This window comes from Kogia breviceps, chromosome 19 (genome assembly GCF_026419965.1).
Source record: "Kogia breviceps isolate mKogBre1 chromosome 19, mKogBre1 haplotype 1, whole genome shotgun sequence".
NCBI lineage: Eukaryota > Metazoa > Chordata > Mammalia > Artiodactyla > Physeteridae > Kogia > Kogia breviceps.
In genome coordinates this window covers 41,281,861-41,294,665 of record NC_081328.1, presented here as the reverse complement: position 1 = coordinate 41,294,665, position 12,805 = coordinate 41,281,861, and the positions used below count along the sequence as shown (strand labels likewise).

The window sequence follows — 12,805 nt, the reverse complement described above, 5'->3', positions numbered from 1 at the left end:
GAGATAGGAAAACTGAGGCCTGAACGTACACAAACGATTGTTAGCTTCGGTACTCGAACCCAAGTTTTCCGTCTCCCTAGTGCGGTGCGCTTCCCGGCTCGGCGGCCCTGACCTCCGCGCCCCTCCTCCTCGTTGCCCACAGGGACACGCCGCGGCCGCGATGGCGGCGGACGTCGAGGGGGACGTGTACGTGCTGGTGGAGCACCCCTTCGAGTACACGGGCAAGGACGGGCGCCGCTTTGCCATCCAGCCCAACGAGCGCTACCGACTGCTGCGCCGCAGCACGGAGCACTGGTGGCACGTGCGCAGTGAGCCCGGCGGCCGCCCCTTCTACCTGCCGGCGCAGTACGTGCGCGAGCTGCCGGCCCTCGGCCACCCTGCCCCCGCCCCGCAGCCGCCCGCGCGCCTTCCGGGTCCCGCAGACCCCGAACCGCTCGCCTATGACTACTGCTTCGTGGGAGCGTCGGCGCCCGCCGGTCCCGAAGGTGCGCCCGCCGAGCCCCGGGGCCGCGCGGGCTCCATGTGCGGCCTAGCTCGGCGCGGCGCAGCAACCCATCGCCGAAGCCTGGCGCCCTGCCTGCCCGCCTGCGTGTACACGAGGCCCATGGCACCTGTGCGGCCCGCGCAGTCTTTGGACGACCTGGCCCGCACCGCCGCGCCCCCTGCCGGTCTCCTCGGGAGCGGGGCCAGCTTCAAGGCCTGCAGCGTGGCGGGCTCTTGGTTGTGCCCGCGGCCCCTGGCGCGCAGCAACTCCGAAAACGTCTACGAGGCCATCCAGGACGTGCGCGGCCAGCCGCTGGAGCAGCACCCGAAGCAGGTACGCCACGGGGAGCCGGGAGCGGGCAGAGGGGCGGGAGTTACGCCCGCCGCGAGCGGCGGCGCTAGGAGACCCGCTCACTCTTGCGTCGGGCTCCACGGAGCAGCAGTGTCCGCCCGCCGGCTTTGGACCGCTCACGCCGAGCCTAACCTTCCTCAACCACGAAACGAGAGGGGTACAGGCTCACTCACGATCTCTTACCTGAAATTCCCAAATGCCAAAGCTCTCTGGAGCCCAAAGGGTTTTTTTGTAACTCAGCTGATGGCAAAATTTGACTTGAACCGATGTGCGGCCGTGGACGGCCTTAATTTATCCCATTTAGTGTGAATATTCAAGTTTTGCTGCAGAAGTGCAAATAAACCCGATTACAGGCTGCTGCCCAAGCCTTGCTGGGAGAGTTATGTCACCTGTGGCAGGTGTGTGCGCCGGTTATCCTTCTAAAATCCGAACCATTCCGAAACGTATTCGGAATGAAATAGGGGACTGTGACCTGCCGCCGCAGGCTCTACCTGCCTCGCCTTTCTCACATGAGCTTGGGCGTCGGAGGAGATAATGGATGTGAAAGTCAGGGGTCTGCTTCCTTTTTTGACTGGTTCCAACATTTTAGTTCCTTTTTTTTTTTTCTTTTCGTAATTTCGATGGTTTTGTTTCAGAAAGAAGTCCAGTTATTGCGAGGATGTTCTTTTTGCCTCAGAATCCGATTATGTAAATTTGGGAAATTTTAAATTTTAATTTAAATATCATTTAAAATAAGAGCACCTTTTAAAAACTCTTACATTCTCAGAATCCTTCGGCAGCCTGGACTTCTTCAAGTTTAGGGAGTTTTCAGGGAGAGGTGGGGGGGGGTGGAGGGCACAGGCCCCCTCTGACATGTGCCACATCTGACAGCTGTGTAACTATGGGCAATCCACTTCCTCTCTCAGGGTCTCAGTTCATGTTTGGATCAAGGGGGTAGGGGATGGATGACCCCTGAAGCTTGTGAGTCTCTGATTTCCTTCTTTGGACCCAATATGATTACAATAAATATTGATGCCTGCCACGTGCAGGGACTGAGTCTGGGAAGAAAGAGGCACCGTCCCCATCAGTGAGTTCCTGGGTCTTCCCTCCGTCCTGTCTCATTATGGTGCAGTGTTCAGGATTTGAGGCAGAGACTCGAATTTGACTCTGCTGGGTCACCTGCCCGCTCCTGACAAGCCGCTTCATTCCCCTTGCCACGATGCCCTCTTGTGTACATGCAGAACAGTACCAAAGGATTCGAGGCGTTGAGAGCCTTAAACGAGGTGAAGCGTGGAAGTGCTTGGCACGTAGTAGGCGGTCAGCCAAGACTGGCTGAGGTCCCACTGGGTATCTTTTCTTCCGGGTGCACGCCACCTTTGCTAAGGTTTCTGCCAAGGCCAACCCGCCCCCTGGTGGCCAGAGTGGAGAACAGCATGCGGTGGGTGGGGAAGGAGATCGGGACCCAGACCCGGAGCGGGGAGAGTTGTGGGGGCGGAGCGGGAGCGGAGCAGGGATGGGGCGAATCCTTCAGCCAAGCGCCTCGGCGAACCCACCAGACAGCTTCTCTGGAATACATGGCCGGATGCCTTCCCCGGCGCCCCTCCGTTTCCTGAGCAGGCTCTCGGCGGCGCACTCCGGGGCCTCTCCACATTCTCTGTCCTTGTGATGGTGGGAATGTCTGTCTGGCCCTTGGAGGCGCACTCCTCGATCCTTGAGGTGGGGGCCTGGCCTTGCTCTCTGAACCCCAGCACCTGGCAGAGGGCCTGGCCCAGAGCCTTGCCGAATGTGTTGAAGAGGGACGGGGAGAGCCAGCCCCCCCTTACCATGAGATGGGGCTCTGCAGGTCTGCCCAAGGGGCTCCACCCATGAGCCCAGGACCAAGATGGGAGAAAGAGGGAGAGGAGACACCAGCCCCCCACCCCACTCCCCGCATCCTCGTACCTCCTGAGAAGAGAAATCACCCCAGGAGCCAGGGTCACTGCCCCTTCTTCCTCTAGCTGCGGTAGCTGCAGTGATGTATTAGGAGTATGTGGGCACAGGTGATGATGCGGGTAGGGCTTGTACAGGGAGGAACTGTGGTGTCTCCCAGACCCCTGGGTTTTGGCAGAGAGGCTCTGCCCAGTCCCACTTCTGGCCCTAATTCACTGTGTGACCTCAGCAAGTCACTTAGCATCTCTGGTCCTGTTTCCTCCCCTGTGCAATGGGTATAATACCACACTCCCTGTGACTGTGCTTTATTCGAGTGTCAGCTGTGGGCCTCCCTTGACACCCCATCCCTGACAAACTCCAGGGGTGGGCAGGTGGTTCCCTCCTGGGAAGGAAATCCCACCCTGCTCTTAGTTGTTCAAGGTAGCATTTAGAGAAGCAGTTTCCTGGAAGGTGAGCCTGCCTGTTTTCTCCTTGGAGGATGCAGGAGAAGCAGGTCCTACCTTTCCCCTCCATTCACTGCATGTGAACTGACTGAACACCTGCCAAGCACCAGGTGAGTCTTTGATCTAAAGGTGACTGAGGCACAGCTCCAGCTCTGAGAGGTTCACTGTCTGGGATGGGAGATTGGGAGGAGGGGACAGATGCTTCAGTGCCTGACACAGGCCACCTGTGATGGAGCTACACTCGGGGTGCATGGGCAGAGGTGGAGGTGCGGGAAGATGTGGCACCTTTGGGACCTTACAGCTGGGGCTCAGGAATGGGGGCTTGGGGTCGGGAGTGGATGGCGTCTTGCCGAGCAGGGGCTCATGGGCTTTCGCCAGGAATTTGGACTTTATCCTGCAGCTGTTGGAAGGCTTTCAGCAGAAAAGGGAGAGGGATTGAGGAAAAACCCCTGTGGCTGGGCCTCGGAGAATGATGGGGACCTTCGTGGTCTCCCAGGCACGCAGCGATAATGGGAGATTTGGGAGGTAGACTCGGCGGGACCTGGTGGCTGATGTGTCGAAGGGGTGGGTGGGAAATCAGGAGGAGCTCCAGTCTCCCAGTCTGCACACTGGGGCAGACGGTGGTGCTGTTCACAGCTGGGATAACTGGGGAGGAAGGGGTGGAGGAAAGACGCAGTGCCCACTTTGGCCCTGCCTGGTCCAATAGGCAGTTGGATAGCTGGGGCTGACGTCCAGGAGACCTTCAGCCTGTGATGGAGGAGCCATGGGTGTGGAGAGAATGTGGAACAAGGAGGAACAGCAGGAGGGTGCTGGCCCAGAAGCTGAAGGGAAGTGTCCAGGGAAAAGGGAAGTTAGATGAAGGCCGTCGAACATTTATCGGTAGCGGCCACCAGAAGGTCAGCGGCCACCTTATCAGAAGCTGGTCAAGGGGTCAAGGGGTTGCCGAAGGCAGAGAGCAAAGGATCAGAGAAATGAAGGTGAGGACACAGATAGCATGTAGACAACTCTCAGAAGCTTAGCGGGAAGGGAGACCCGTGTGGTCAGATGCAGGTGCAGATCTAGGGTGGAGACTCCCCCGAATCTCAGTGAAGGGCCAGGAAGAGGGGGAGGCTGAGGACGGTGAGGAGGTGGTTGAAGAGATGAGATCCCAGGAGAAAGGAGTGAGGGAGGGACCCAGAGCAGAGCGGAAGGGACCTGCTTCCTCTGAGGAGGAGCAAGGATGTGTGCATGGAGGTGACATGGGGTCATTGGCAGGGTAGGAGCAGTGTCCACTTGATGGATCATTGGACAAGGGGAGGTGGTGGCGAGGAGGGCAGGACAATTGACCGAGGCAGGGACTGTCCCCACCAGAGGAGAGGAGCCTGTACCATGTGGGGCACTTCCTAGCCTCGTCGTTAACCATTCACTTGGCTAGGGAAGCACATAGCGAGCATCTAGCGTGTGCTGGCCACTGGGACACAAAGCATGGTAAGACATGACAGTCCCTGTCCCAAAGGGGCTAACGGTCCTGTGGGCTCTCAAAGACTCATCCTCCCAGCAGCCCGGAAGGCAGGCATGGGTACCCCCCGACGTTTGTCCCGAGTACAAACAGAGGTTCAAAGAGCTTTAGTGACTGGCCAAAGGTCACACGGCCAGGAGGTGGCTGCTTCCAGATCAGTTGCAGGCCTCCAGACCCCAAACCCCACCCTGACTACCAGGCTTAGTCTCAGCCAGGTGGCTTTCAGGCTTGGCCACCCTGTTCTCAGCAAGGACGGTACAAGCCCAAGGCAAACAAGTGTTCACTTTTGGGTATTTTTTGGCGGCACCGCGCAGCTTGCGGGATCTTAGTTCCCTGACCAGGGATTGAACCCTGGGCCCCCGGCAGTGGAAGCGCCGAGGCCTGACCACGGCACCGCCAGGGAATTCCCAAGTGTTCACTCTTCTGTGTGCTCCGTATGTGCCCAGCCGTGGGCATGGGGGCACGGAGGAGGCAGGGATTCCAAACGCTCCCCTTGAGAATGAGATGTCCCAGGAGGGGGCCGAAGCACACCCTTCTGAGGCGGGCGGGAGGTGAGCTGGAGGACTGGATCCCCGCCAGCCACCCATGCATACCCGCCGGGAGGCACCCTGCGAGCCCAGGGAGGCCTGGTCAGGAAGGGGCCTCTGAGACTCCTCCCCGGTGGCTGCTGCGGGGTCACCCCTGGGCGACGGGCCGTCCTGACTCTGGGATTTCAGGGTGTGGTCACCATCGATGCCCCAAGATGACTCAGAGGTGGGAAGGCCCAGGCCGGCCACCTGGACTGGAGCCCGGCCCTGCTGCCGGGGCATTGGTCCCAGGGAGGAAGGCGTTACAGCCTGGGCCTCCGCAGCTGCTTAGGAAAACAGCCAAGGAGGTACCGCACCTGAGTGTGTTCTGGACTGGAAGGAGCCCCAGGGCCCTCGTTGCTCCCTCCTCCTCTGCCAGGAACCGTGAGTGACCTTTCACCTCCCAGGGAGTTGGGACCCTGGGGGGAGGAGGGGCGTGCCACAGCGGTTTTCCCATGCTCTCCCCGACTCCCCTCCCGGCCTTTCCCTGTACCCTAGAACCCACCCGGTGACCCCTGCCGCCAGGTGCCCCACTCTCCTCTCTGGATCCCAGCCCTGGCACGCACTCCCTGGGACAGACTCCAGGGGCAGCCCCAGGCAGCTGTGATGGAGATAAGGGAACTGGCCTTGGGCTGACCCACCTGGATCCCCCTTTGGGACCAGCCAGGGGGCCTTCTAAAACGGGGGTGGGGGGGCGCTGGTAAGAACAGGGGAGCCGGGGCCAAGCGAAGAACCTAATGAGTCCCCCTTGTCCTATACGCCCTCCTTCCAACAACTCAGCCCACCCCCACCCAGCAAGGGCCGCTGGGGTGGCCCAGCTGCTTTCTTGACACCTGGCCTGAACTTACCCTCCCCATGACTCACCTGCAGCCCCAGGCTGACCCGGGAGCCCCACTACCCAGCCTATGACCTGGTTTGTGAAAGAGCAGCTTCTTGAGGAGCTCCCTCCCATCCTCACCCCACATTCCCGCCCACTGAGAGCTCCTCCCTGCCCGCTGCTCCCAAGGCAGAAAGGAGCCACCTCCCACCCTGCAGACGGTTGTCACTGGGTTGATTGCCCCGCTCCCCCAGCCTGGGCCTCATTTCACCCGGTTCCCTTCAGCCCCCAGGGCCCCTGAGACAACCCCTCGGCAAGCCCGCCTGCCCTCCCCACTTCCTTCCTGGGCTCCGGCAGCTGGCCTCACTCTGTATCTATTTTCTCTGCCCTTCCTGGAGCTGTCGGTCCAACAGTGGGAGGGGTCGGGCAGTCGGTTCTGAATGCCAGCCCTGATGGCCAATCAGTGCGAGGTCCCGGGCGTGGGAAAGCCCCTGATCGTGACCAGGTGGCTGATGATCAGAACATGGTCAAGGTTCCACGGCAGGGTGTTGGGGAGATTTGGAGCTGGATCTGAGTGGAGCAGCGAGGGGATAGTTGATGTGGGTTGGTGTTGAGGGAAATGGGGCTCCCGGAGCTGGGTCCCGGGAAGGGGTGCTTGCTAAAATTCAGAGACTGTTTCCAAATTGAGGAAGGGTTGGGGTGTTGAGGGGATTTCCAGAGCTACTGCCTAGGCAAGGTGAGGCCTGCAGGACCCTTTGTCCGGCCCAGGCTCTGGGCTCCATGGTGCCACCCTGCATCCTCTCCTTGCCCTGCCTGGAGGTCCACCGCGAGCATGAAGGTGAGTGGGCCAGGACTCCATGTCTAGGCTTCCTGTCTGTCCTGGAGGCTGGGCCCACTGGGGCCCGAGAGAGGAAGCCCGGAAGGGGCCTGCCTCCAGACCCTGCCAGCCATCTTCGCTCCTCATTATACACTGGAGTGCTCCTCGCCTTGTCTGAACTTGTAAATTACTGTTTCCCTATAAAAATAGTTTAACCCCATTGCAAATATTTGGATAAAGGGGCGGGAGGGGGAACTTCAATCTAATGATTTAGGATTTGGGTTTCTCTCCATCCATTCTGCTTTCCTAGGCTTACATGTTGGGGAGTTTTACAGGCATCCCAGTGTGCTGACAATTATGCTGTACTTTTTCACTTCCACGTTCCTTGATTCAGTAAATGGCAGGTGATGTCACCAGGCACTGGGAGATAATGAAAAATCAGAGGTGGTCCCTGCCCTCAGGTAGCTTACTGTCCAGGGGGAGAGATTGACAAGTAAATGACAGTTACAGTATTTTGTGGCGAATGCCACTGCACGGTGCTGTGGGGGGCACGTCCGAGAAGCCCCCTCCCGGTATCTCTCAGGCGAGAGGGAAATCTACAATCCTCCTGTCCAGGGAGGGGATGTCAGAGGTGAATCCTAATGGTTTCTACAGTTCAGCCTCCTGCAAAACCTTCTGGACCTGGTGCGTTTGCAGTGACAGATTTTTTTTTTTTTCTTCTCACCAATGGTAATTAGTCTTTTCAAGTTTTCCACTGGTTCTCTAGTTAATTTTGGCCTTTTCATATTTTACCAGGAAAATAAAGGAAAATAAAAAAAAGGAAAGTATTCCTTTTTAAGTTTTCAAAGTTTTTCATAGACCTACAAAAACTGTATATATTTTCTGTTTAAGGGATGTAAGGGTCCATATGTATCAAATCAAGTTTATTGATTATTCAAATGCATTTCCATTGTATGCTTCTTTTTTGTCTTTTGTTCTGATTCTGATAGAGGTTTATTAAATCTCCCACTCAAATTCTCTCTGTAAATTTATTCTTGTACTTTTTAAAAAAATTTATTTATTTTTGGCTGTGTTGGGTCTTCGTTGCTGCGCGTGGGCTTTCTCTAGTTGCGGCGAGCAGGGGCTACTCTTAGCTGTGGTGCGCAGGTTTCTCATTGCGGTGGCTTCTCTTGTTGCGGAGCACGGGCTCTAGGTGCGCAGGCTTCAGTAGTTGTGGCTCGCCGCCTCTAGAGTGCAGGCTCAGTAGTTGTGGCGCACGGGCTTAGCTGCTCCTCAGCATGTGGGATCTTCCCGGACCAGGGCTCGAACCTGTGTCCCCTGCATTGGCAGGCGGACTCCCAACCACTGCGCCACCAGGGAAGCCCTCTTCTTGTACTCTTAAAAGTTTTTGCAGGGGATATGGGTTCGTGCCCCAGTCTGGGAAGATCCCACGTGCTGCGGAGCGGCTGGGCCCGTGAGCCATGGCCGCTGAGCCTGCGCGTCCGGAGCCTGTGCTCCGCAACGGGAGAGGCCACAACAGTGAGAGGCCCGCGTACCACAAAAAAAAAAAAAAAAATTTATGTAGTCAAATGTGTAACTCACTTATTTTATGGTGTTTAGATTTAGAGTCTTTGTTACTAAGGCTTTTTTTTTTTTTTTCCCCTTTGGCTGCACTACGCGGCATGTGGGATCTTAGTTCCCCAACAGGGATCAAACCCGCACCCCCTGCATTGGAAGTGCGGAGTCTTAACCACTGGACCTCCAGGGAAATCCCACAAAGGCTTTTATTTAAAGAGAATTTTGCTTATATTTTCCTCTCTGAGTATTGTTGTTATGGATTCACTTTTAACATCTGAATCTTTGATCCTTTGGGGGTATGTCTGAGTGGACAGAGTGAAATGTTGACTCACCTTTAATTACCTTTTTTTTCCCAGATGGTCATCCAGTTGTCCCATCCCCCTTTACTGACAAGTTCTTCTTCCTGCCATGATTTGTGATGGCGTCTTTAGCGTGTCCTGCGTCCCAATCATACTGGGGTCTGATTGTAGTGGCCAGTTTGGTGGCTCTGTTGGTTCCACCTCTCTCCAGCCCCTGGGCCATCAGAGGAGTGGAGTTTATTATGAGTCTTTGCTCATCGGGGCTGGGGGTGAGCTTGGTGGGGGGTCCCTAGAGCAGCAGTGGTCTCTGCCGGTATGAATTCCCCCTGCCTCCTCGGCAGGCCCAGCCTTAAGGACAGAGGGTGTTTAGCCCACCTGCTTGGCTCCCGGTCAGCTCCTGGGGGCAAGGGGTCTGGACAAGCCTCCCCTGCCTTCACCCTAGGTGAAGTCTCGTGGCAGGGGCAGTCTACACCAGGGTCTCCCGGGTGCCAGACTCTGTTTCAGGACCTCTCACCTGTGCCAGCTCCCACTTGGTTTGGGCGGTGGAGGGTAGCAGCTGGGAGAAGAAGAGAAGCAGGGCATGTTTAAGCTGCTGTATTTCAGAATCCCTGGCCTCAGAACTATATCTTAAAGGGAGAGAATTTCCTTTGTCTATGACAGATTGGGAGTAGGGGAGAGCTGGAAGGGCCGGTCTGTTTCCAGATAAGAAATAATGAATACCTTGTGGAGGATGAAGAGTAGAAAAAAAAATAAAAGTTTGAGGGTTTCTTTTCTTTCTATTATGAAATTTTTCAAACATACAAAAAAGAAAAAAGGAAAAAAAAAAAAGAAAAAATTATATTCACTGAAGTGAATATAATTATACTTATTAGCTAGATTCAACAGTTACTGTTTTCCATGTTTGTTCTATCTTTTTTGCCAAGAATAAAATTATAAAAGTTACAAATTCCAGAGTTCATTATATTTCACCCTTGAAAACTTCAGTATGCACCTGTTAAAAATGATCAAAAATGATCTTTTTCTCTATCACCATGATACCATTATTATATCTAACAAAATTAACATTAATGCCTTAATATCCTCTAAGATCCAAGCCATAGTCAAATTTCCCCCATTATCCTAAGACAAGTCTCTCAGAGCCGGTTCAAACCAGGATCCAATCCTATGCATTCATTGCATTTGGTTGTCTCTTAAATCTCCCTTGACAACCCCCTTCCTTTCCTTCTGCCCTGACACGGACTTGTTAAAGAGACCAGACCAGTTGTCCTGTAGAATGTGTATTTTAGATCTGAATGTTGGCTTCCTTGTGGTGATATTCCCGTGCTCCTCTAACCCTGGTGTTACCTGGGGACTGGTAAGTCTGAAAGGTTTCCGCAGGCTGGATCTCCAGGGCTCCGAGACAGGTGATACAAGGGAAGCAGGAATCAAGGATGATTCTAGGTTTCTGCTTGAGCAACAGAGGTGATGCTGAGATGGGGAGGAGGATGAAGGTGAACTCGGTTTGTGCATCTTTTCAGTGCACCAAGGACATCCCGGGGCGGAGGGAGGGGGGCAGTTGGATTTCTCAACCTGGAGATACAGTTGCAAGTTGTTAACTTAATAAAACTGGATGAGCTTTCCCAGGACAGTAGAGTGAGAAGCAGAGATGAGACCCCGAGCACCCAGGAGATGGACAGAGGAAGGAGACACACCAAGAGGCCACGGCCTGAGGCCCTCCAGGAGGGGGAGGATTATAAGGACTAAGGACCAGAGAGGAGTCAGGACGGACCAGAGAGGAGTCAGGACAGACCAGGACCAAACTAGTCATTGAGGAGGTTGTGGGAGACCCGAGCAGGGGACTGGGTGTCTGGGCGAGATGGTGGGTGAACGCACGCCTTCAAGAAGTTGGCTCTGAAAAGGAGGAGGGGAGGGCTGGGTCCAGGGACACTTTTTTTTCTTTCCAAGTTGGAGAGACCTTGGGTTTGTTGAAATGCCAAAGGGACAAAGGCTGGAGAAAAGGGGCTGGAGATGAGAGGTGAGGCAGCTTCTGAGCAACTGAGAGTCAGTCGGGTTCCCGGGCCCGTTGGGGAGGCTGGCTGGGATAGGAGGGCCCTGCACCCCCATCAGGGGAGGGAGAAGGAAGGGTGAGTACAGGGACAGATTCGCTTGAGGGGGTGGCAGAAGATGACCCCCGGTCACATTTTCCCACCTCCTGAGGTTGGCTCATAATCACAGCGTTTGCTGGCCAACGGGATCCTCAACAGACCATTTCTGATTCCTCCTGGCCCAGCGGCGGGAGACCTCCTGGGTGTCTGCCAGCCTTCCTCAGAGCACAGTGGGTGAAAAGTGGCGAAGGGGCTCCACCCCAGGCCTCACCCCGCCAAGTAACCTGGAGATACAGTTGCAAGTTGTTAAGCTAATAAAGCTGGTTGAGCTTTCCTAGCACAGCAGAGTGAGAAGCAGAGATGAGACCCCAAGCACCCCGGAGATGGGCACCAAGAGGCTGGAAGCAGAGTCCAGAGCCAAGGGCACCCAACTGCAACCCCAAACCAGAAAAGCGGAAGCACAACCCTGCTTTCTTCCCCATGTCCCCATGTGGCTGTGGGAACTCAGATACCTGCTTGGCTCTTTTGTACCAACCAGCCCCGTGAAGCGGGGAGAGACTGACAGCCCACTCTATGGATAAAGAAACTGAGGTCCAGAGATTCCAGGGGTTGCCCAGAGAGGCACTGAGACAGTCTACACAAGAAGCCAGGTCTCTGGACTCTGGCTCCATTCTTTTTTCCTTTTAGTTGAATGGAGCTTCTGCCCCAAACCCAGGAGAAGAACCTCACTTCAGGTCATTGTGTGCGGAGTCTCACACTAAGTGCCTCTCCGGGGGCGGGGCCAGGCATGGCTCCCCCCTGCACGGTGGTGCACCTGTCGCTCAGGGTTAGGGGTGGATACGGAGTGAGGCCTGGACTCTGTGCTGGAGAAGGTGTGCTCGGAGGGGAGGGACAGACGCCAGAACCGCAGCGGTTCTGTACGCGGCTAAGCCCCTGGGGACAAAGATCACGACTCATTCCCGCTCCCCCTCCACCCCAGCCCGGGTGGCACAGAGCAGGCTCAGAGGCAGCCAAGGAGTTCCTGTCCCCCCTCCCCTGGCCCCCCTTAGCCAGCCACTAGGCTCAGTCACTGGTCTGTGGGCATTTCTTTTGCCTCTGGTCCCAGAGAGCTGATAGGATTTTCTGGTTGCGCCTGGCCCGATACTTCTGTGGGAGTTTTGGAAAGATGGGCCGTATGCAGCTGGCTTGTTGGGTCCCCTCCCCCCGCACGTGCCTCTCCAGGCGTGAGGGTGTGGTGAGCCAGGAGGGCTGCTTGGGAGCCTCCTGTCCCCGGGGGAGGGGAAGCCCAGGCAGGAGTCCCGAGGAGCCAGCGTCGGAGACCGGGACAGGCCAGAGCTGCGTGGGTTTTGCTCGGTCCCTGCAGTGTACAGCCAGAGCCCAGAGGGAGAGCCCAGGCGTGGGAGCCAGGCCTCTTAGAGGGGAGGAGAGTGGCCAGGGTGCTGGCTGCCTTTTCTGTGGTCCTAGCCATCCCCCACCCCCGTCACTCCTGGTCCCTGCCACAGGGAGACGCTGCTCCCCAGTTCCTCCTGCAGGGCAGTGCTGAGGGCCTAGGTTCCCACGCCTGTCCTCCTGTTTTCCTTCCCCACCCCAGCTCCTCCCTGGTGGCTCAGCTGCTCTGGAATTTACAGAGGTGCTTCCCTTCTCTGGGGCTTGGCTCCTTCTCTCTTGGTGGCTGTGTGTGTGTGTGTGTGTGTGTGTGTGTGTGTGTGTGTGTGTGTGTGTGTGTGTGTTCCCTGGCCCTCAGGGTGGGGGCAATGTGATGTGCCATATGTGCGACAAGTGAGGACTCCAGGCCTCTCTGGGGGCTTAATCTTGCCCCTGGGCTGCTGGCTTCTGAGCTGGGGCACAGGGGATGGTAGTGAAGTGATACTGGAGCCCTGAGGGCAGAGTAGGGCATAGGCCTCAGACTTGCTCTGAATGGGGTCTCCCCAAGCGTTCCACACCCCAAATCTACACCGTACCTGGCTCGACTTGGGTGTCC

The 12,805-nt window shown here is 56.3% G+C and overlaps 1 protein-coding gene across 2 annotated transcripts in view; it reads left to right on the top strand.

The window, feature by feature from the left end:
• Positions 1–12,805, top strand: part of ARHGAP27 (Rho GTPase activating protein 27) — a 30,917-nt gene that overhangs the window by 2,605 nt on the left and 15,507 nt on the right. For both annotated transcript variants that reach the window (XM_067020882.1, XM_067020881.1), the window contains one exon: positions 143–817. In XM_067020882.1, the coding sequence (XP_066876983.1) occupies positions 161–817 (657 nt within the window). In that variant the 5' untranslated portion in view covers positions 143–160. The remainder of the gene's footprint in view (positions 1–142; positions 818–12,805) is intronic.